Source organism: Protopterus annectens, chromosome 14.part0 (genome assembly GCF_019279795.1).
Source record: "Protopterus annectens isolate FY-2018-M chromosome 14.part0, PAN1.0, whole genome shotgun sequence".
Classification (NCBI taxonomy): Eukaryota; Metazoa; Chordata; order Ceratodontiformes; family Protopteridae; genus Protopterus; species Protopterus annectens.
The window spans coordinates 490,497,431-490,522,893 of record NC_056748.1 but is presented as its reverse complement, the minus strand read 5'-3'; the positions used below and the strand labels follow the sequence as shown (position 1 = coordinate 490,522,893).

Genomic DNA, 25,463 nt, shown 5'->3' with positions numbered 1-25,463 from the left:
AAGGTACATTTTTAATTTTTCAGAGAACAACCTACTGCTAGCAGTGCAGGATAATGTGTCTGGCAGGTGTGTGATGCTGCTTCTGTTGCATTACAGCAAGCTCACCCTCACAAACCAAAAAGTCACTTAGTGTCACTGATTCTCTAAACATCTTTCTGGCAGAGAAGGGAAATAATCTTCCAACAGGCCTTCAAAAGACTGTCAGTAACCTTGATTAAAAAAGTGCAAACAGATGGTGACAGTTGATGCCTCTGAATTAGCAGTAAGCCATCTAAGTGATTAGGAGCTACAGGACAGTTTTGTTGATTATCTATAACAATGAAACAAAGATACTACCAGAAAACACTGTATGACATCCTTAAAGAGAGAAGGTTAATTAGCAAAATCCTGAGTTCCGGAAATGTACTGCTAGCATCAGTGCACTTCTACATCCCACTCTTCTGTGATTTGCCTATGCCAGCTGATTAATGCCTGTATACCTAAACATCTTTCCTCTACCCCCAATATAAACAACAGTCTATAAGTCCTTAACTGTATATTTGTATCCAAAACTTATCAATTTACTCACTTTGGGCCTTCTTCTGTGGTGACACATTTTGAGTCATATTGGCAAGGATTTAGTTCTGAAGAACAGAGGTCCACCAAATCTTCACAGAACTCACCTGCACAGTTAAAAAGAAAAGAGAAAGAAAACAGTCTTGGGAATAAGCTTAAGAAAAATCTATATTTTATAGACCTCATCATCCATGCAATGTAATGCTCTGCTATGATAATACTACACTGCTGAACCTGTAAAGAAAGTTAGACAGATCAATGGGTATTTTTGTGTGAGGTAGACTTGAAAATATTGCTAACATTCTCAGCACAGTAACTTTTGGTGTGAGCTATGGCAAGTGCAAGTTATGAGGTTTAATGAGCAGAACAGGCATAACATCATTAACAGCATCTTCTAAACCCAATCAGCTCATATGCAGTTTCATTTGTCAATAATGAAATCAAGCCCTGCACACGTCTCTTTTCATGGGCACCCAGTGGACACTCTACTTGAGTAACTTGCTCAGCATCAAAAGCAACTGAAGACTGAGAAAATTAAAATCAGGAATAAAGGGTGAAGCTCATTAACAGCTAAAAGTCTTAATCCTGTGCACTAAGCTGCCAAGAAAAGCAGGCACTACATTTCTGCGGAAGGACAACATAAAAAGGAAATAATGAGGCTGGGTAGGTAACTTCCAGACATAAGCAGATAATGCTGACAGGGTCAGGCAACTGCTGCATGAATTGTGTGGTAACATACAACTAATTGAAAACACACACTGGTCAATGCAGGTCATTGTAAAGTGGAATCTTTGTATTGCCTGAAGTGCAGTTATTTCAGAATTGATTGAGATAACTGTCCCTGCTTGGGGAGGGGGGCTTTACATCTGTGAATTTTGTGTTACATTTTCAGTGGAATGTTTAGTTATTTGTGTAGTTCAAAATTGAAATTATTTCTTTGTTTTTAATATTGGATTTGTTATACCCAGTGGTTGCTGCAGGTTTCATAATACTGCCTACATATGTGTATATCTATAAATCTATTTATCTATCTATACACACACACACACACATATCTATCTATCTATCTATCTATCTATCTATCTATCTATCTATGCACATACAATCTGTGGTATTGTGGATAGTGTTGTCACCTGACAGCAAGAGGATCCCCAGTTCGATTCTCAGTTGAGGTACCTTCTGTGTGAAGTCTGCATGTCCTCTGTGTGTTCACGTGAGTTTCCACCGGGTGCTCCGGTTTCCTCCCACATTCCAGTGACATGAAATAGTTGGACTGGACACTCTAAATTGGCCATAGGTGTGGGTGTGTATGTGAGTGTGTGGTGTGGAAGAACTAATGCGGCAGGGCAGCCACCCGGAGGTGCAAACCTTGACTCTAGATGACTGCCATTGTTGAAGTGACGCCCTGACCCCATGTGCAAAAATGGAAAACAGGGGTTATGGATGGATTTACATATATATTGTAGCTGTGTGTGTGTGTGTGTGTATATGTATATATATATATATATATATATATATAGAAGCAATAGGAAAACTACCATCCAAAGGCCTCCACTAGAAAGAACAAATAGTATTCACAAAACAGCAACAAAAGTAGAGGCCACCACGATGAAAAACAGGATAAAATCTGGATTTATTTCGATAAAAGCAAGCGCTTTCACGTACATCCAAGTATGCTTCCTCAGGTTTATAAAATCACTTCACTCTAGCAGTTATTTATACTCAGTCAAGTTAATTGATACATCAATCAATCAATTAATCCAATTATTTAATCAATCAATTAACTGGTCAGCTAGGTAAGTCATTTTAAAGTGAAGCAAATTTTGCAAATTCAAAACATAAAATTAAATTAAGTCACAATCACAACTTTAGAACATATAATAAAATAAAAAACTATTCAGATTATATACTCAACAAACTCCTATAAGACAATAACAGCCCTGCTAAATATAAATACAGAAATGTAAGCATGTAAAATCATATAAAGCTGAGGCTAAAAAAGGCTAAAAGACTAAAATTGTGTCCATATCTATAAATTGTAAATAATAATACATAACATAGGCCCAAAGCCTACTTGTTACATATGTAAAATATCAAATATTTAATATTTAATATTTACCTATGTCTGGTCAACATAGGTTTTATGCTAACAGACTGATTGAGCCCTGGTTCAATATGGGCTCTCAGTCTTAAAATCCAGTTCAATTCTAGCATTTCTAGATAACTCAAATCATTGCCCCCTCGTTTATTATGGTTTGCTATCTGCAAAACCCTAAATTTAAAAGCATGATCTGGGTACATAGTTTTATGCTTGGCTAAAGCATTTGTTAGGTTCATTTTCCTTATGTCATAACTATGATTATATATACGATCTTTCAGTCTTCTAGATGTTAAACCTACATAATATGCCCTACATGCAACACAGGTAGCCAAATATACTAAATTCGTAGTTTCACATGTAGCATAAAAGTTGGGTGTAAACACATAATCTGAGTAGGGCACAACAAACTGTTGATCATTGGTGATAAATTTACACATGTTGCACCTGTTACACGGAAACGTGCCATATTTTAACATTTTCCTGTTACCAGTAGTATATGTAGTCATCTTTTCAGAGCATAATAGTCTCTTCAAACTTTTACTGTTTCTATATCTAAAACTAGGCATTTTGCCCACTACTTCAGCAATCTGTGGGTCCAGAAGTAATAAATTCCAGTTCTTCCTAATGATATTAGTAATATATCTAATATCATTAGTGTATCTGGTTGTAAACACCACCTTAGTATCATTAGAATGAACTTTAAATGTAAACTTAGCTCTTTTATGTTCCATTGTTACAATCCGAAAATCATTTAGATGATTTAAATTAGAAATTTTCGGATTCAATAAAAAATATTTCACTTCATCTATCAGTGGTATAGGGTAACCCCTGTCACCAAATAACTTGTCCATTACATTTAATTGTATATTTCTATCTGTAGCATTGCTACACAAATTTGACATTCTTGAGAACTGGCTCTTAACAATGTTTGGAAATATATGACGTGGATGCATACTATTGAAGTGTAGTATTGCATTTCTCCAGCAGGGTTTTCTGTATAAGGTAGTGGAAATCAAACCATCTTTATCCTTGAAGATGGTAATGTCCAAAAAATCTATCTTATATGGGGATGTCTCAATTGTAAATCTCAAAAAATTTGTTGTAGATTCTAAATGTGGGATCAGTTTTCCTAACAAATCATGGCCCCCATTCCATACAATTAGTATGTCATCTACAAAATGTCTATACAGTAACATATGCTGGAAGAACACACTATTAAATAAGAACCTACATTCCCATTGGTACATAACCAGATTCGCATATGAATTTGCACAGGGGATGCCCATGGCTACCCCCCATGTCTGTGCGTATAAGGTATCTTGAAACAAAAAGATGTTATTGTTCAATACCATATCTAATAAGGCACAGATAAATATCTGAGAATCATTGTCAAGAGTTCCATTTTTGTGTAGTAATTCCCTGATGGCCTCAATCCCATATTCATTGGGGATTGTTGTAAATAAATTCTTAACATCAAGGGATGCAAATACAATAGATGATCGAAGAGTTTTTCTATTTCCTTCAGTTAAAACTTGCAGGTCATTTAGCAGTTGGTAAGTATCTTTCAAAATGGTGGGTATACTTCTGGCCAGTGGTCCTAGTCTTGATTCTAAGAAACGAGAAATATTTTCAGTTACCCATTTTTCACCTGCTACTATGGGGCTTAATGGGGGGGGGGGAACACCCTTGTGCACTTTTGGAAGGCCCTTAATAAGGGGAGTTAATGGAAATTCTAATAAAAAATATTCATAAAGTTCCTTAGATATTTGTCTGCACATAAGAAGGTCGTACAAAGTGTCATGAACCTTTCTTATGGTATTCACCAGTTCATTATAATCTATAGACTTGTAAACAGTTGCATCATTAAGCATATTTAACATTAACTCAGTATATAAAGTAACATCCATTAACACCACACCTCCCCCCTTATCCGCTGGCTTAAACACTAAATTAGGATCTTGTTGTAAGGTTGTAAGGGAACATCTTTCATTCGCATTTAAATTATGATACAAATGCTTACATCTGTGTTCAGAAAAATACTCATAATATATATATGTGTCTGTGTGTGTGTGTGTGTGTGTATATATATATATATATATATATATATATATATATATATATATATATATAATATATGGGAATCTACCTGAATGTCAGTATATCTACATCTATATCTATTTACCTATATATATCTACATTTATCTATATATATATATATATATATAAATATATATATATATATAAATATATATATATATATATATATATATATATATATATATATATATATATACATATAGGTTCATAGGTAGGTACTAAGCTATTGGCCCTAGGGCATATACATGCCTAGCCAAAAAGGTACCCTGGCTTTCGCCACCCAAGAAAATTATTTTCATGTGCCCCTGTCAAGCAGAACCACAAAAGTGATTCCCCGGGGTAAATTTCCTATTACCCATCCAATCATGAAGATTTTTCTTGAAGAGTGCTAATGAGGAGCTCTGTTTGGCATAGATAGGTAGTCTGTTCCAGAGTATGGGAAGTCTCTAGGACAGGAATCTATCCCTCCAGCATGTTCTGTTTATTGTGGTGACAAGGTTTAGGTCCCTAGAGTGTGTAGCTCAGAGGGATTGGGATTTCTTTAAGTAAAGCATATCCAACAGCCCTAGGTTTGAGTGGAACATCATTGCGCCTAACTGTAGAGTCACCTATGACTAGAGTGTTGGGTACGTTATGCCTTATGGGCTGTAGTTGAGTGGCACACTGAGTATGTGGGCTATGTGTCATTTGGGTTGTGTTGGGTGGAGGTGGCTTGCATTTCTGCTTTGGAGGTCTCTGTTGTTTGGGCAGAGTTTTACTGAGAGCCTCCATGAATGTAGGTGTGTGTTTTGTGCTTCTGTGTGTGTTTTTGGTGGTATAGGTTTTGAGGGACTATGTGATGAGTGTGGTGCAGGGAAAATATTTACCTTTGCCTCTTGACTGTCTAGTCCAGTCTTCGGTGAAGACAGCTTTGCTTCCAGTTTGGCTATATAAGTGCATCTCTCACAGGTCATAGTATTGGGTGGTAGGAGGAGAGGGTTGTCTGTGTACATGAGGCAATTGCTGCATTGTCCCAAGATGCCCAGATTCATCAGGTAGACAGGAGAAAACACCGGGAGCTGACCTTTAGACATGCCTAAATAGGTGCTTATTTATTGAGTACTAAAAACTGTTTTCCTCTAGACAAGTGAGGAAAGTTGAGTGCAGTAGTAATTTGTAAGTTATTTAGTGCTTACAATGAGTTCTGAACAAGTGCTGAGCTCAAAGAGACAGATTTGAGTGCTAAAACTAAAAAGCTGGCTAGTTGCAAGGGAAAATTTGAAGAGCAGACGTTATGGTTCCAGGAATAGTTTAACCCTAGTTAAGTGGGGTGGGGGGGGGGGGGGGCTCAGGAGCTCCCAAACAGTCCTGGAAACTGCAAATCCGTATCTGGACAAGACCTGCCACAGGAAAGGGGGAAGCAAGTTTAAATTTTTTTTTTCCGTAAAAGTGGAAATGGAGAAAGCTGGAACAGAAGTTAATTCAACGTTAAGAATCTGAGTGGGTTGGCCTTCACTAATGTTCTCTATTAGATTGAATGAACTAATGACACTAGACTGTGAGGAGTGTCACAGATCAAATATACAGTATGGGTGGGCAACTGCAAAGCCACCAAGTATAAGAACACCACAGCACTAGGCAGGGTGGGTGGGAAAAATCACAGTTCCTAGCTGTAGCCACTAAATGAAAGTTTTAAAACAGATCAAGGAGCAAGCAGACTGTAGAGAATGCTTTTAACTGTAAACAGACAATTATAGTAATGCACACTATTACACTTCCTAGCTGTAGAACACAGAAACCTCAAAAAATCAAAAATGCACAGAAAAGCTTGGATAGAGCACTCAGAAACAGAAAGTACAACTCTCAGTATGAAAAAACAGTTTACAGTTAAGTAATTCAGTAAACATGCAATTAGAGTAATGAAACAGTATCTAGCAATGAAAAATACAATTAAAACAGTATAAAACAGTACATAAATACATTGAAACAATAAAAAAGCTTTAAAACAGTACAAAATGTAGTAGATCAACTGTATAGCGCAATTATATGCATTTCAGAAGTGCAGTTCAGTGAAATAAGTGTAAGAAATAACTTTCCCTGCTCTTGGAATCTTAAGGAATTTCCACTTAGTTTCAGTAATGAAATACAATCCACAGCTTGAGCAATACAAGCACAACCTTTTCAAGGCACAGGGTTTATATACCAGTAAGAATGGAAGAGTTGGAAGATCAAATTACTACTCAGCCCCTGCTATTACCCAATCACTCGTATTACAGAAGGTCAGGAGGCCTTGTTACTCTCAATAATAATGAAGACAATTAGCAGAAAATGGCTGCCAGAAACACAGGAAACTCAAACAAAACTACCATCCTAGACAACAGGCCTCTATCAAGATTATGCCACCTGAGCAGAACACAGACACCTCACTTTAAAAGCATAGAAAGAACACCCACAAAGAGAAAATACAAGTCTCAGTATAAAAAAACAGTTTATTATTTAGTAATTAAATAAAAATGCAATTATAGTAATGCACACTATTACAGGTCCTAGATCTAGCCACTAAATGAAAGTTGTAAACAGATCAAGGAGCAAGCAGACTCTAGAGAATGATTTTAACTGTAAACAGCCAATTATAGTAATGCACACTATTACAGTTCCCAGCCGTAGAACACAGAAATCTCAAAAAATCAAAAATGCACAGAAAAGCTCGGATAGAGCACTCACAAATAGAAAATACAAATCTCAGTAGGATAAAGCAGTTTATAGTTAAGTAATTCAGTAAAAATGCAATTAGAGTAATGAAACAGTATCTAGCAATGAAAACTACAGTTAAAACAGTACATAAATGCAGAAAAACAATAAAAAAGTTTTAAAACAGTGCAAAATGTGGTAGATCAACTGTATAGCATAATTATAAGCATTTCAGAAGTGCAGTTTAATGAAATAAGTGTAAGAAATAACTTATCCTGCTCTTGGAATCTTAAGGAATTTCCACTTAGTTTCAGTAATGAAATACAATCCACAGCCTGAGCAATACAAGCACAACCTTTTCAAGACACAGGGTTTATATACCAGTAAGAATGGAAGAGTTGAAAGATCAAATTACTACTCAACCCCTGCTATTACCTAATCACTCGTACTACAAAAGGTCAGGATGCCTTGTTACTCTCAATAATAATGAAGACAATCAGCAGAAAATGGCTGCCAGAAACACAGGAAACTCAAACAAAACTACCAGCCTAGACAACAGGCCTCTATCAAGATTATGCCACCTGAGCAGAACACAGAATCCTCACTTTAGAAGCATAGAAAGAACACCCACAAAGCGAAAATACAAGTCTCAGTATGAAAAAGCAGTTTACAATTTAGTAATTAAATAAAAATGCAGTTATAGTAATGCACACTATTACACTTCCCAGCTGTAGCCACTAAATGAAAGTTGTAAACAGATCAAGGAGCAAGCAGACTCTAGAGAATGCTTTTAACTGTAAACAGACAATTATAGTAATGCACACTATTATAGTTCCTAGCTGTAGAACACAGAAACCTCAAAAAATCAAAAATGCACAGAAAAGCTCGGATAGAGCACTTACAAACAGAAAATACAACTCTCAGTATGAAAAAGCAGTTTACAGTTAAGTAATTCAGTAAACATGCAATCAGAGTAATGAAACAGTATCTAGCAATGAAAAATATAGTTAAAACAGTATAAAACGGTACATAAATGCAGAGAAACAATAAATAAAAGCTTTATAACAGTGAAAAATGTACGGGAATCTACCTGATTGTCAGTAAGGCAGTGTGTTTGTTGAACATAGTACAGTTGCAGAAGTCCTACATAACTTGATCAATAAATATTTGTAGAACACACCTCTGTGTGTGTTCATGTGAGTGTGTGGTTGATGTGACACCCCGATCCAATGTGCAAAAATGGGAAAAATATCTCCTCGGTACTAGAGTTTGTTTCTGTAAATATATATATATATATATATATATATCAAACTATATATATATATATATATATATATATATATATATATATATGTGCATATATATGTATGTGTGTGTGTGTACGTATATATATATATATATATATATATATATATATATATATATATATATACATATATATACATCTATAGAGATAGATATAAAATTCACAAAAAACGAAAACCAGCATTATGCTTTCTTGACCAAAAAAAAAAAAGTGCAATATAAATCCCCCAAGGCAGACTTTTTAGTACATGATATTTTAATTAAATAGCAGTCTGGCTGAAACAAGAACCACCATGTTTAAAAATATATGTAGTGCAAACCGGTTTTGCCCACTGACGTCATCAGTGCAAAACTCAGCAAGAGGTTCCCTGGTTTGAGTCTCGGTGCTGTCTGTGTGGAGTCTGCATATCCTCCCTGTTTTCGAGTCAGTTTCCTCTGGGTGCTCCGGTTTCTTCCACATTCCAAAATCATGCACTAGGTGGATTGGACACAGGTGTGAGTGTGCAGGCAAGTGTGTGGTGTGGAAGAGCTAATACAGCAGTGCTGGGAATCTACCTGCATATGAGTAAGGCAGTGTGTTTTTTTGAACATAATACAGTTGTGAAAGTTCTACTTAACTGTATATATAAATATTTGTAGCACACACTGCTTTGCTTACACTGCCCTCCCACCATCCCCATTTTTGGATGTACATAGTTTGGTGTTTGGGTTGCCAGTGAGCGCTGCTGTGCTACCTGTATTGTTGTGGGGGTTTGGAACAGTGTTTTTTCGCAAAGTGTGTGTTTCCATCTTCTCTTCTCACTCAGCCGACAAAAACTGAATGGGTCCAGTCTGTAAGGCAGTCTCTGTACTGCCAGGTGATTGGTCCGTCACACCTACAGACAGGTAGTGGAAGGGACTCTGAGCTATGGTACATTGCCCGGCTTGAGTGCCAGAGCCATAGGTTGAGGGTGGATGAGAGCTCCCCCACTTTCAACAGTTGCCCAGTGTGTCCTGAAACTGCTGCCAGCATAGTGATTACATGGAAACATTTGCACTGGTGTTTGAAATAACAGCAAGCTCAAGCAGATGGAAAAAGATGATTTGAGTAATAAATCATCATCTTCCAGCTGCCTGAGCTTGCAGTAACCACTGAAATGCCTGTGTGAGTGTGTTTGAAGCATACTGATTACCTTTTCCTCAAGAATTTTAGACAAAGCCAAAAATAACACTGGGAATGAAGAGTTCAAAACCAGTGACAATTTTTAAATATTAATTAATTTAAAATTTTAAATGAGCAGGTTCTGCATCAACATGCATTTTCTTAGCAAGAGTAATATGAAACTTTAATGTCTGGCATTAATGACTGACTATAATCCTCAGCATATCTCTATTCTTTTACTTAAAAATTCTGGACAAAGCCAAAAATAATGGAGGTTAAAGGGCCAAAATCAGGGACTGAGTTAAAATATTTATCTTATAAATATAGAAAGCTGCAAGAATAACAGGTTTTATATTGGCATGCATATTCTGAAAGATATGAAGTTTCAGACTTAAAAGACTTATTTAGTGAATACAGCCATCAAAGGTTTGCCAGAAACCACAAATGTTATGAGGAATAGACCAAAAATATGAGGCAGTAATAGTACAGTTGTGTGCACTTGCCATAAATGTAGATATTTGAGTGTATTCACTGTTGCAGTCATTACATTTGGGTAATCTGCTGGCAGGTTGCCCTCAGTGGGCCTGATTAACAAAATCTTGGGGCCAGCATCAGCTGCTGTCCCTTCTTTCATGACATCAAGTTGTCAGGGGTATAAAACATGCATCCGACACCATTACATCAGTTTTTCTTGCCCCAGATGTCAGGTGCACCCCTAATGGGGAGCAAATAAAATTAAAACACAAAAATATACCTCCAACCAAAAGCAAATACACCAAAAAGGCTTTTAAGCATAGTAAAAGAAGGTAGAGGTATAGCCAGAGAAAAGTAGGGGGCTGGAGGGAGGGTAACCAGGACTGCAACAGTGAATACACTCAAGCATCTACATTTATGGTAAGTGTACACAACTGTACTATGCTCTTCATGTTTCACTGTTTAAATGAAATGTCAAAGGTAACAGTCCACTCGATAAAAATATACCAAAATCTGTTCCCTTAGGCTCAGATTCGAAGTACTGGCACTCCAAAAACTGTAGTAAAAACACTTCTTTATTTAAACATAAACTTCAAACATGAGTTAAGCGCTTTCATCTAAAATACTTAGACTTCCTCAGAACTAAGTCACCTCTTGTCCATTAACTTTATATACTACATACATTTCCAATTATTTAATTAATTAATTAAATGTTAAGGTTGTACATTGTTTTAAAGTGCCAGTGTGCCTTTTGTTAAAGTGCTTTTTTATAAAAATTAACTTTTAAAATTCATTAAAACATTACATGTTGGGCTGTACTGTCCACATATAGTCATTTACATTTCCCCTTATAATTAAAAAATGCAATTCTGTACACCAGTGTTGGTCCTTATGAATTGAAACACTACTGCCCTCATATTTCATGCTACCCCATATTTGCAAGAATGGGTTTTATAGAAATATGATCATTTAGTCCAGGCGGGGTGGATGCATCTAATTTCACTTGCCATCTGGTTTCCAACTCCCCTAATTTCGTTTTAATGTTTCCCCCCCTAGGATTCACTTTGGCTATATCCACAATACCAAAGTGGAACATGTTACAGTCCTTACTTTCTTCCAAGTGCCTCCATAAGGCATTTTTAGTGTCCTTTTTCTTGATACAATAGTAATGGTCATAAATTCTCTCCCTCAAAGTTCTATCTGTCTTCCCTATATAATAACTAGGACACTTGGAGCATTTGGCAAGATACACTAGGTGGGAAGTTCTACAATTGCCCTTCCTGAATTTTATCAAAGTCCCTAGTCTATCTTCAAGTTTCGTACTAGTTGCTGGAAAGATGTACCTACACTGTTTACATGTCCCACATCTAGTTGTTCCTTTCCTGTCCTCTGAATCTATCTTATAATCTGTTTTCTTTTCTAACTCCAATTTCAAATTACCCCCATTCCTTGACACAAATCTAGGTGTGGGTCCCACTATGCCCCCTATCTGCTTATCCATTTTTAATATGTTCCAGTATTTGAAAATTATTTCTTTTACGTTATTAGTCCATGGTGTATATTGGAATATACATGCTCTAGTATAATCCAAGGGTGCATCAACCTTTAGTTTTTCAGAGTTGCTTACTTTAATTAGGGGTCCTTTCCCCAACAATGGTATGTATTTTCTGCCCCATTCGTTCATCACATACCTTGTTGTGTCTTCAACCATCCATTTGGGATATCCCCTTTGTATGAACATGTTCTCTATCCCCTGTAACTCAATAACCAGGTCTTCATACTCAGATGTCATCCTGCAGCTCTAATACATTGCCCCTTGATTATACTTTTTTTCTGTGTAATAGGGTGTGAACTGGTGTATTCCAAGTATCCATTGCTGAAACTTTCTTTCCTATATATTTTAGATTTCAATTTCCCATTCTCCACCATGATTAGTGTGTCTAAATAGGGCATAGAATGTGAGTCCACACTGAACGTAAATTTAAGGTCATTGTTCCTAGAGTTTAGGTAGGCTATGAATTCTTCCAACTCATCCCTATCACCTTTCCAAATCAGGAAAATGTCATCCAAAAACCTGTAGTAACATGTTATCTTATTATACCATTCTGTGGTGAATATATTTTCTACTTCCCATTCATACAGGTATATGTTAGCAAAAATGGGGGCACAAGCGGCCCCCATTGCTACCCCTTTTGTTTGCACATAATATTCACCTTCAAACATTATATAATTGTATTTGAGTATCAATTCCATAAATTCCACAATTAGTTGTGTTTTGTCCCATGTAAAATTACTTAGTTTCCGCATACAATTTTCTAACTTAACCAATCCTTCCTCCTGTGGAATGTTCGAAAATAAATCTATTACATCAATAGTTACTAGTAAAGCCCCTGGTGATAGCATGTCATTATTTAGCCTACCCAAAAAATCCCAGGAGTCTATGATAATATGCTTTATAGATTTATACAAAGGTTTCAACCATCCATCCACTACCTTTCCAAAATTGAAGGTTTTAGACCTGTTGCCCGAAATGATGGGTCTAAAAGGGGGGTCCACCATATTTTTGTGGATCTTAGGGATGCCCACTATCGTACTTATAATAGGAAAATCTGTTTTCAAAAACTTATATAAATCTCCACTAATCCTTTCATCTACCAATAAGTCTTCCAAAAACAAGTTAATCTTATTGTAACCTATGTTTACTTCGTTCCTGGATTAAATGGTATAGTGACCAGATTTTAATAAGATCTCATAAATCTTATTTTTATATACTTCCTGTTCATACAAAACCACCCCTCCCCCTTTGTCAGGTTTCATTATTCTTATCGATTTCTCATTTTGTAATTCCTTCAATACACTGGCTTCTTGTTTATTCAAATTATATTTGACTCTAGTACCATTAACTTTAATATTGTATGCGTATAACTCATCTATTACCATTTTCTCAAATAATCCAAGGGTTGCATGTAGGGGGGGCGTATAGATACTTTTTTTCTTAAATTCACAACCATTCCCTCTCTTTACATTCTCATTCTGATATATCACAGCCAGATTGATTTTTCTTAAAAATTTCTTTAAATCAATAATATAATCTTCTATTTTAAATTTCTTGACAGGCACATATTTCATCCCTTTACTAAACAGGGTGAAATGTTCTTTCCTTATCTCATATTGGGTGTAATTGTATATGTAGAACTGTTGGTATTCACTAATAATATTATTCATCTTTCTTATCCCATTTATATCCATCATCTCGTGTGCCCTTCCCCCTTGGTCCTTTTTTGGTAATTGTGGTGTTCTGTCCACTGGTTTGAACTGCTTTGACGCCTTCTTCTTCCCCCCTGATTCCCTAAAAAAACATTACCATCTAACACATTACCTTTGTTTCCCCACTTGTCATAAAAACCATCATCTGTATATTCCCTTTCATTTTTGTCAAATGTGTTACCTTTCTTTCCAATTTTGAAATTACTATTAATTGCCCTACTTCTTTGAAAACTACCCTTCTCCCACCTGTAAGCTTGCCCTTTATTGTATTGGTCCAGGTCGCGCTGGAATTTCCTACACTTTCTTTCAAACTGTTTGTCAACTTCTTTTTGGACCCAATTGTATTGTGCATTTAAACAGTAGTCATATTCTTCATATAGTGCATCACTAATGATAGCTTCATTCAGTGTATCAAGTTCTTCCAATACAATACATATCTTTTTATCATTGCATTCCAAAATAAAACGCATAAAAGACATGCCAAAGCCATCAAACATTTTCATACACTCCTTCATCGTTTCGTCTAAATCAATGCCTACAGGATATTTAAAAAAACGTAATCCCATTGGGACAATATTAGAATCTATACATTTCAATATGTAACTATTCTCAAGTTGCAAACTCTTACATATTTTAAGTTTTTTGCCAAAAGCGTATATTTTCTCTTTGAGAGTCATTGTAGAATTAGACACGCCAATGCCAGTATGTTCGTGTGTATTTCGCATATTACATTTTCCAGTGAAATCAAAATTAGAGTCAATAAAACTTTTGAAGCAAGTGTCTTTCGCCATTCCTTCTCTTTTATCATTCTTATGATTAGTAAAAGTACCTGTACGCTGGCAGTTGCCCGCCATGGTGTAAGTTCTTTTTGGTTTCACTGTTGCAGTCTTTACATTTGGGTAGATTCCCAAAGCTATGGTTGGGAGGAGGAGATTATACAGCATTAGGGCCAGCTATAAGGCTCTGCAAGACAGCAGTGGCAAAGCCAGCTCTGGATTTAGAGAAAATTGGTAAATGATAATGCTTGGTGAAAGTATGTACAGAACTCCAGGTAGCAGCTTCTAGAATATCCCTGGTAGGAACACTTCTGAGAAAGGCTGCAGAAGTAGATGTAACCCTGGTGGAGTGAGATCTGATCCCCTGGGGAATAGGTTTTCCATGGTGCTTATAGCAGAAATTAATGCAATGGCTTATCCATTTAGAAATGGTTTGTTTTTAAATAGCCTTCCCCTCTGCCCCTGCAGCAAATGCTACCAGCAATTGTTCAGATTTTCTTCAAGATTTAGTCCTGTCCAAGTAGAATCTAAGTTGTCTGTGCACATCCAAGGAATGCAGAATCCGTTCTCCTTTCTTCTGTGGATTGGGAAGAAGGTTGGCAAATGAATGGACTGATTAATAGCTACACTGGAAACCACCTTGGGCATGAAGGATGAATTGGTCCTCAAAGATACCCTGTCCGCATGAAAGATGATGAAAGGCTCCACTGTCATAAGGGCCTGTAATTCAGAAATCCTTCTAGCTGAAGTGATTGCTAAAAGGAAGGCTGTTTTCCAAGAAAGAAATTTTAAGTCTGCAGTAGCAGCTGGCTCGAAAGGAGGTAGAGTGAGTTTTTCCAAAACAAAGTTAAGGTTCCAGGCAGGGGTAGGAGCTCTCCTGGGTGTTCTCAAGTTCTTAGCCCCTCTGAGTTACTGCTTGAGCAGGGGATGAGAGAAGAGGGGTGGTTCTGTGTTATAGTGAGCTGAAAAAGCTGAAGTGTGGATTTTAATAGAGGAAAAAGACAGGCCCTTATGAAGCATCTCAGTTAAGTATTGCAATATCTGAGGTAAATTGGGCGCTTCTGTGCTCATCCCTAAAGACTGGTTCCAGGCACAGAATCTTTTCCATTTGTCAGCATAAGATTTTCTAGTACTAGGTCTTCTCGCCTCCAAGATGACATCCATCACAGGTTTGCTGAGGGATGATAAGGGTGAATTTAAGTGATTAGCCAGGCTGCAAGATTCAATGTCGGAAGCTGAGGCTGCAGAATTTGGTTCTCCTGCTGAGACAGCAAGGAAGGGATCTGAGGCAGGAGCCATGGAGATATTTGTGACACATTGCGCAGGAGTGGGTACCAGTGTTGGTGTGGCCAGTCTGGAGCAATCAAAATCATTCTTGGTTTGTCCTGTTTGACTTTTAGTAGAACTTTGGAGAGCAGAGGCAGAGGGGGAAAGGTGTAAACTGATAGGTTTTTCCATTTGAAGGACAGAGCATCCACTTTCCAGGCTTTTTTGTGGGGAGTCCTTGTGCAAAACTTCTCCAACTGGTAGTTCTGGGGGGAGGCAAATAGATCTATGTCTGGGCTCCCCCATTTGCTTGTCAACATGTTGAAAATCCATGGTTCCAGTTTCCACTCGTATGGGTCTATGAGATTTCTGCTTAGTCCGTCTGCCAGTGTATTTAAGTTTCCTGGCAGGAATTGAGCTTGTAGGTGCACTTGGTAGCTCAAGGCAGTGTTCCACAATGCCATTGCTAGTCTGCAGAGGGGGTAAGAATGTGTACCCCCCTGCTTGTTTATGTACCACATAACCGTGGTGTTGTCCGTCTTTACCATTAGTTGTCCTGGAGGAATGTAGTCCTTGAAGGTTGTTAGAGCATTCTGTACAGCTAATATTTCTTTTTGATTGATATGTAGGTGCATTTGATTTGGGTTCCATTTGCCCTGAATGCACCTTACTTGCCAGGTGAGCCCCCCATGCATAGTCTGATGCATCTGTAGTTAGGGTTTGGGCAGCAGGGGGTAGTGTGAATGGCAGTCCCTTGTTTTGGTGGCAGGCCTCTGCCCACCATAGGAATTCCAGGCATAGGCAAGGTATGATAGGAATCATTGTTTCCAGGCTGTGACAATGTTGATTCCATAGACTTTTTAAGTACCACTGTAGTTTTCTCCTATGCAGTCTTGCATATGGAATTAGAAGAATGCAGGAAGCCAAGGCTTGCAGTATTTGTCTTGCAGATAGCAGGGTTTTTGTGGCCATTTGTTTGAAGTAAGTTACCAATTGAATTTGCTTCTCTGGCGTGAGGAAAGCCATCTGGGCAGTTGTATTCAAGCTTGCAGCCAGGAATTTAATCCATTGAGAGGGTACCAGTTGTGATTTCTTTTCATTATGGTGTACCCCAGACAAGTTAGAACCCTTTTTACAAACGTCAGATGATTTAGAAGTATGCCCTGGTTTTCTGCCTGAATTAGACAATCGTCCAGGTATGGATACATTTGGATATTTGTTTGCAGGCAAAATGCAATAACTGGAGCCAGGCACTTTGTGAATACCCTGGGCACAGTAGACAAGCCAAACGGCAGTGCAGAGAACTGATCATGCAAGTAGCCTGCTTTGAAGCGTAGGTATCTTCTGAAGATTCCCTGATTGGGATGTGCAGGTATGCTTCTTTTAAATCTTTGCCTAGCATAGGAAGTAACTGGTGAAGAGTCAACATCTTGAATTTTGGAATGTCCAGAAGGTGTTTAGAGTAGACAGGGCCAGAATTGGACACCATGATTTGTCTTTTCTGGGTACCAGAAAAAGCCTGGAATAGAAACCTTGTCCCTTTTCCTCTTCTGGTACTGGTTGAATAGTCCCCATGTTTAAGAGGGAAAGTACTTGTTTTTGAGCCTCTGCCTACTGATTTGGGGGCAGGTCTGGTCACCCGTTTTCTGTTGGCAATGTATGGAAATGAAATCTGTATCCCTGGGACACTATATTTAAAACCCATTTGTCCTGGGTTATAAGTTCCCAGTTCTTTGCATGAAAAGCCAGCTTTCCCCCCAAAGGGGCAGCTAAAAGGTAAGTGTTTGGAAATTTTAAAAGGAAGTCACTGAGACTGTTTACCATAGGGGGGGGTGCCTTGTTATTTCCAGTTTTGGAAGTGGAGGCCCCCCCATTGCTTAGATCTGAGAGTCCCCTGGGACTGAAACCTGGTGCTTTTGATGTGTCTGGGTTTGGCTTGAGAGGATCTGGAAGGGGCTGGAAAAAAACAATTCTTAGTAGGCCAGTGCCTACTAAATCATGGAGGTTGCACTTGTAAGAAATCTTTAACAGTTTGCATAGCTTTAGCTTTATCTTCCATCTTTTTTAGAACTTCTTCAGCCTTATTGCCAAACAGGCGGTCCTGATTTAAAGGAGCATCCAACAATTTTGCTTTAACATGATCAGGCAAAGATTGCTCCTTAAGCCAAGCATGCCCTCTAAGCACAGACCCAGTCACAGCAGCTCTGCACAAGGCCTCTAAAGAATCAAAACCACATTGTAAAGTATTTTTCCAACTTGTTCAGCAGAATGCAATAAATCCTGTAAATCTTTATTTTCCACACAGTCAGGAATCAACATTTTCTGTTTAAGCAGTCCAATCGTATGCTGTTGATATTTTAACATATGAAATTGGCAATTTAAAGCCCTGATTGCCAAGGTTGCAGAAGTATAAACCTTCTTTACCCTATCTATCCAGCGCCCTGGAGTCTCTATCAGAAGGGGTAGGATTTTTAGCAGTAGAAGCCTTAATGCCCTTTGGCCATTGAGAAATGGTGTCTGGATTTGCAACAGGATTTTTGAAAAGGAACTTGTGGGACTCGGGAACCATGTATTATCTGTCAGGTTTACTAGGAGCCAGAGGCAGAGAATTGGGGGTCAATACTGAATTCCGAAAACACATCATCAACAATGTCTAGTACAGGAGGTATGGCCAAAGGCCTTTGCTGAGGTAGAAGAAGGAAATTCATAAGCCTCTTTTTTGAATCAGAAAATTCCTGACTTTCCCAGTGGAAATGCTCCCTTAAGGTATGTAAAGTTTCCCCGAAGGAAAAATCCTCAGGAGGGGAAGCAGAGGGAATGGAATCCTCTGCATCAGAATCCTCATAAAGTAGGTATGGACAAATCCAGGTCATTAGAAGAGTCAGAAGAAACAGAAATCTGATCAGAAGATTCATAATCAAACTCAGCCCTAGGCCTTGGGGGGGGGAGGGGTTGATTACCCCTGATTACAGTAATTAAATCTTCAGCCATTTTGATCATTTGTTTTTTAGGCATAGGGGCCTGAACATGTGGCCTGGCCATTGGCTTTTTTAGACATAGATTGAGATTTAGACCTTAATAATGATGGTGGAGTCTGTTTAATATGCAAGTCTGTAGGCCTGAATACACCCTCAGAAGCCGGTAACTGCACAGCGGCTCCAGACCCATTCAAGGTAGAGACATCTGCGGGTTCCATAGGTGAAGTATCTTGCGGCATACCGGACTCTGAATGGGTCTCAGTAGAGGCCTGCGAATCAGAATTAGCGGGTATCAGGGGCTGCGAAAGTGCCTCACTGAGTACCGGAGAACTGGCGACTGGCTTAGGAGAAGCATCGTCGGCAGTTTTGGACCTCGGTGGCCTGTCTCTGTCTTTATCTTTGTGTTTTTTCAGAATCCCGGTAGTCGGATGCCTAACCGATGACATTTCTGGATAATTAAACCAAGAACTGAAATACTTAGAAGCAAAAATGTACTGATGACGGATAGAGCGCTGATTAAATAAAGCACAAAACCGACAGCAAGGTACGTCGTAGTCAGGGCCTAGGCAAGGAATACAGTACGAATGAAAATCTTTGTGAGGTATTTGCTTTCCACAAGTAGTGCAATTATTAACTTTTACTGACATCGGTAAGGAGCAAGAAAAAGTTTCCCCAACGGGGTACTTAGCTTTAAGTTGAAGACTTCGGTTCTGAAACACAAAAACGAAAATTTCAGGAGTCGTCCGACCGGCACTTGCGAACTGCTTCTGCTTTGGGCACCGCACGGCAAGAAAGACTGATGTAATGGCGTTGGATGCATGTTTTATACCCCTGATGACCTGACATCATGGAAGAAGGGACAGCAACCGATTCAGGACCCAAGACTTTGTTAATCAGGCTGACTGAGGGCAACCTGCCAGCAGATTACCCAAATGTAGTGATTGCAACAGTGAAACACGAAGAACATCTGGATATTCTGTGAAATTCTAGAATGTAGAGAGTAGGGATAGAGCAAAGATAAGAGGCAAAATCAGGGGTGTTCTGCAAAATTTTGGACAGTTTATTTATTTGCTTATTTATTACAATTTATTTACCAGGTAAGCGGGCTGATGTATTGACTGGTTTCAGCCATAACCTGTGATCATGAGCAGTAAAGACAGCAATTTATACAGGTACTATAAGACATTACATTCATGTGTATACTTTGCAGAGACCTGTAGAGTTCAAGGGTATGTTCTGCAAATAAAGTTTGATTTTCATATGTTGCTGCAGACCTGTGCGTTTATTGTCTTTCACCCATTGAGTATTAGGATAGGCTTTGACTTTCCCGTCCAATAACTCTTTTTAGGCAGACTACTTTTCTACATAGGTACTTTTCACTGGAGCTAGACTGATTTCCTTGTAGCAATCATGTTGCAGTATTTATTCATTCATTCATTCTCTTAAACCCACTTTATGCTGTTCATGATTATTATGGGGGTAGGCAGAAATTTCCTGACAAGCTGTGGCAGTAAGCCATAAAACAGTTCAGATTCACAGATATTCAAAGCCAAAAAGTCTTATGACCATTCATGCCTTGCCAGTACCATCCCTCAGGCAGCTCCTCCTTTCTCCAGGAGTGCCACACCAGTTAGATCCAGAGTAAATTTTTGGACACCCAATTCAGTCATCCAGTTTATGGTTAAAGTCAGTGAATAAAACTGGTTAACATGTTGTGGAAGTTTACTCCAAAGGTTTGGGAGGCACTGCCTTATACTGTACTGTGTTTATCTTTTGGTGAAGATTTAAGTCTCTGGTTCTTCTGTTGATGTAGACATTGGACTTGCAGAGAAACGAAGGTCCAAGTCAAATGGGTCTTTAATGTGCAGTAAGACAGATATTTCCCCTCAAAATTCTGTATGGCAATGAATAAAGGGATAGACCTTCCAGCCTATCTTGGTAGCTCAGGGATTTTAGGTCTGTGATCCTTTTACTTAGGAACCTTTGGGGTCTTGCTAATTGTTTTATATGATTATGAGATACACCCCTAAGGGGGCACTGTACTCGATAATTGTTCTGATCGGTGCTTAATGTATATGGAAGTGATTACCTCATTAGAATATGATAATATTCCCTTGGCAATTGGATGGACTAAATAAAGGATTTCCTGACAAACATTTTTAAGTGATGGTCAAAAGAGAGAGAAAGCTTACCCCAAGTACCTAGGTTCTTGACAAAATTTTCAATTTGTAGTGGCGTATTGTCTATGCAGTATGATGATGGGAGAGATCATCTACAAAAAGTGCTTATACTTTCACTTTTTAGCATTTAGCTTCAAATAAGTTTTAGTACACCAAGATACTAGTGAGAGTTAATTCAGAACAGTTTGGATGTCATAGGGTGACTTAACAATAACCTCCAGTTTGCAGTCATCTGCAAACTTTGTTAGACAGGAGCTTGGCTGTTCACTTGGAGAACTGAGAAGTAAATACCAAAAATGTGATATCCTAGTACCAAGCCTTGAGGGATACCACTGGTTACTTTTATACATTCTGATGAGGTATCTGTAACTCACACTGTGTGGGTTCTTTCAGCCAGTTTGCTATATATTACCACATATGGGTTGATTTTTTTAAGGCAGTTATCTTTTGTATGATGCCAGCATGGGGAACAATGTTGAAGACTTTTGCCTTGTCAACATGCACCATAGTACTGCATAGGTGCTATCTACAGCCTTTGTAACCCCTGTGAAGAAGTTTATCAGGTTAAATAGACAGGTTCTACCCTTCATAAACCAAACTTTTGGGGGTCAAATCTAACAAGAGTCTTGACAGTTTAGGAGTTTAGTTTTAATTCACCCCATGGTTTTGAAGATGAGGCTTGTAAGGCTGATAGGACTGTAATTAACAAAATACACAGTAAACCAGGTCGTTCAACTACTTCAATTTAATCTGATACCTCGGCCATTCACCTTCTCAGGATATCAAACCTCCAACAAAATGTCACATTTATACAGGCTGGACCCAGTTGATTGACAGTTAATTAAACTATAATTAAATATGTTATATGAAGTTTAAAAATGTTATGTATGAAGTTATTTATACAAGAAAGTATTTAAAATGCTACTGAAGTTTATTAAATAATTGTTTAATTAATTGTCAATCAGCTGAGTCTAATCCGTATAAATGTCACCTTTGAGAAGGTAAACGTCCGAGGTACCAGATGCACTTGGATTAAACTGAAGTGATTGAACAGCCTGGTTTACTCTGTATTTTGGCATTGATTGTATTTTTTGAGGACTGTAATTACCCTGGTCGGTTGTAAGGCCACCCCTTAAGGAGGGGCATCACCACTGCAGTGTGCCACAGTGTCACTCGCCAGGGAAAAAGCCAGTAGCTAAACTTAAGTTAAACTGCTTGAAGACTGTATCTGTAAGGGCATGTTTATTAAGCAGCTAGGTATATGGTATGCAGTGGTAAATAAAGATACAATCAAAAGAATTCTTATATACCAGAAATCTGACAAAACCAGGCATCTGGCATGTTTTTTCTTACCCAGATGTCACAGTGTTATAAAATGTTTTACGTAGTGTAGTAAACTTTGTTGATATGCTGTGTGATGTACTTAAATGGGGCAGTCCCTGAACGAATATTTTGACTCTGGCCTTTGATGAAATAAAATCCCAGGAATAGGACTCCACGATCCTCCTGTCCACTGCTCCTTCCATACAGCCAGTGTTACCCCTACTTTCCTCCGATCCTGGCCTTGCCACACCATTCAGTTTACTTTTTTTCTTGCTTTCTCATACTTGTACTATTCAAATTTTTCCTGCATTCTTTCACTATATCCTAACTGACCAAGATTACACTACAATATATGAACATAAATAATCATATTAAGCCTGGGGTCTCGGATTCCAGAAGTCAATTGGTTCTTAGTGCTCTGAGTGGCATTTTAGAGCATTTTAAAAACTTTTGGGCCAAAGATTGCGTGAACAAAAACTGTGGCTAGAGAAAAAAAATTCATTCTTACTCTCCATTTTTCCTGCATCTTTTCAACACTCCCTAAGTGGTCAAGATTGTACTGTAATAACTGAGGAGGAAATAACAGACTTAAGCTGATAGCCTTTGAGGCTGCTTAGGCCCCCAGAAGCCAGAGAGTTCTAGATGCTGTGAGGTACACTCCCCAGCACTTTGCTACAATTAAGAACTGGACAAATCATGACTAAGTAAAGAAATTCATTCTTATTTTTTCTTTCAAGGAAGAGATACATTTTGTCCAAGGATTAATGATCAAAGTTGGCAAAAAGGTAGTTCCCAGTAAACTGAGAGGATAAATGTTTGTAAGGACAGATGAATCATATTTTAGAAAAGCGTCTCCCTGCCAAAAAAAAAAAAAAAAAAAAGATAGTCACCTCCTGTGTATCTATCATGTTAGATTGGGATGAAACTGAATGATAAATGGCCACAGTCATACTTTTCTGTTACTATCGTCACAAGTCGTGCATCTTGCCTCTTCACCTCCAAAAGACAGCCATCTTCTGTGTACCCATCTGACAACCAGGATATAGTAACATATTTTAACTTGGTCCAAGTTATATGTTCACAATATGCCTCCTCACCCTTACTCCTCAAAGTTAGCCACCTGTACATACTTCTGATATGTGATTGTTAGAAAAGTGAAAAAAAATTACCACAGTCATGTTTTCCAGCCTGTTGCTCCTAGAAAGTACAACGTCCTTAAACAATCTTTAGTGATCCCGTGTGCAAACCTTTGAGGTTTGATGGTGGGAAAAGTTAAAAGAAATAATGACCTAAATATCACAGCGTCACACAAGCTATAGAGACCTTCTGTGTACACCTCTGAGGTTTAATTGTGAGGAAAATTAGAGAAATAATAGAGTATTATATGGCTACTGGATATGATACAATGGAAGTGCAACATTAGCTTCTTTTGTAATTTTCTGTGAAATATCTGTGAAGCCATTCCAAATGAAACCCGTATTTATACTATATAAATCTTGTGTCAGAGATATGTTTCTGTTATGACAGTAGACAACTAAAATTACCCTGTTCTTCTGGATTACTAAATGTCCCTTTTGCCTTCTTCCCCCAAGCCTTCTGCTTCTTCCGGCATCTCTGCTGTCAAGAGAGAGTAGCAGAGCCCACTACCCAAATGCCAGTAAGGCAGTGCATTTGTTGAACATTTGTTGTTTTCTGAAATTAATAAATACTGTGAATTACTCATATTGTGAGTGATATGGCACATCTGAGCTAAATGGTTGACACCAAAAGATTGTTGCACACTTGCAAATAGTTTGTTTAAGGTGCCTTTGCCTGCAGAACTGGAGTAAATTTAAAATTAGGAGTACTGTTAAGTGGTTATTGGAGAGAGATCCACTAACAGAAGCAAGTAGTTTATCTCAGGAAAATCTTGTTTTACTTACTTATTTGTATTTCCTAAGGTGCGATTGCTGTGAGAACAGAGAGCACCATTAATTCAGGCACTTCTGATTAATGACTTCAGTCAAACAAATGAAACTTCCAACCTCGTATTTCTGTAATTACATATACTAAAAGATGGACTTCTGAAAAGTGTTTCACCTCAAAATATTTTTTCTACACAGAAAAGAGTCACTTGTACTGACTGTGATTTATTCTAACTGCTGAAAGTTACCTTTGGTAGTTATTTACAAAAACTAGTGAAAGTGTTTATTTAGAACTACAGGGTGCTTCTTATCTCTTTTTATCACTCTAACAATGTTTTCTACTGTGGTTACATCAGATCATAAACTGATAATATGGACACATTAAATATCTGTGAATTAGAAGACCCCATGAACAATAAATCTTTAGTGGAATGTAACTCCTGTGGATATTGCATTAAGGTCGATAACCCTAACAGAGGCAGGCTATGTCTAAATTGTCAGGCATTAAAATAAATGTTTATTAGTATAAAAGGTAAAGGAGCTGGATGACTCAACCAATAATTAATGTCATAATGGCAAATCATTAAGTGCAATGATAGAATGATGCACTGGAAAGAGATAAATAGTTGTGCAATAAACTCAAGAGCTACCACACTGCCTATTCTCCCAAACCAATCCGTATTAAAGAGTATAAGAGAATTACGAAGAAGATATTTGATGGTAATTCAGAAAGCACTTCAGTGGTCAATAAGAAACGAAAGTACAAAAATAATTGTGTAACCATAACAAAAAAAAAAAAGAAAAAATATCTAATAATAAATGCAATGTCTTTAGCAGCACAATTTCTACTGATACTGATGGTCTTACTTCATTCGCCTGCCAACTACATTATTACCAGGACAACCAGAGCCCTGACTAACAATGGCAGAATGTCATTGTCAGCATTTAAGATGTTATAAACTGTCAGCAATGCCAATTAATTATACAGAAAATTATTTATTTTATTTATTTATTGACATTTGTTAACCGGGTTAGTCCAACTGGGATTTTGTCCCATTTTCAGTAAAGACCCGAGGAGAAAAGCTCCAGATAGTACAATAAATCATTACAGTAGTAAACAAATACAGCAAACAATAGAAACAAAGACTAGCAACAAATAAACAAGATCTTAAAAGAAAGAAAGAAATTTTCTTTTTTCTTCGCGATTCTGTTACTGTACTAGTGAGGGAGAGTGTAGAGTGTGAGTAGGATCAACTGAGAGTCATTCAAATGTGGGGGAAGGAGACAACTATGTAGGGTCATAGCAGGGGCAGGCTCTGGAATTTATTAAATGTGTCTTAAGTTTCTTTTTAAATAGTGGGGTGTGAGAGATTGAGCATATGTCCAGGGGAAGTTTGTTCCAGGCTTGGGCCACAGATTGTTTGTA

General features: G+C 37.9%; 1 protein-coding gene across 2 annotated transcripts in view; it reads right to left on the bottom strand.

Annotated features, from left to right (window-relative positions):
* The window catches only part of SLIT1 (slit guidance ligand 1), a 3,022,655-nt gene that overhangs the window by 256,523 nt on the left and 2,740,669 nt on the right, over positions 1–25,463 (bottom strand). For both annotated transcript variants that reach the window (XM_044056244.1, XM_044056245.1), the window contains exon 30: positions 569–662. In XM_044056244.1, the coding sequence (XP_043912179.1) occupies positions 569–662 (94 nt within the window). The remainder of the gene's footprint in view (positions 1–568; positions 663–25,463) is intronic.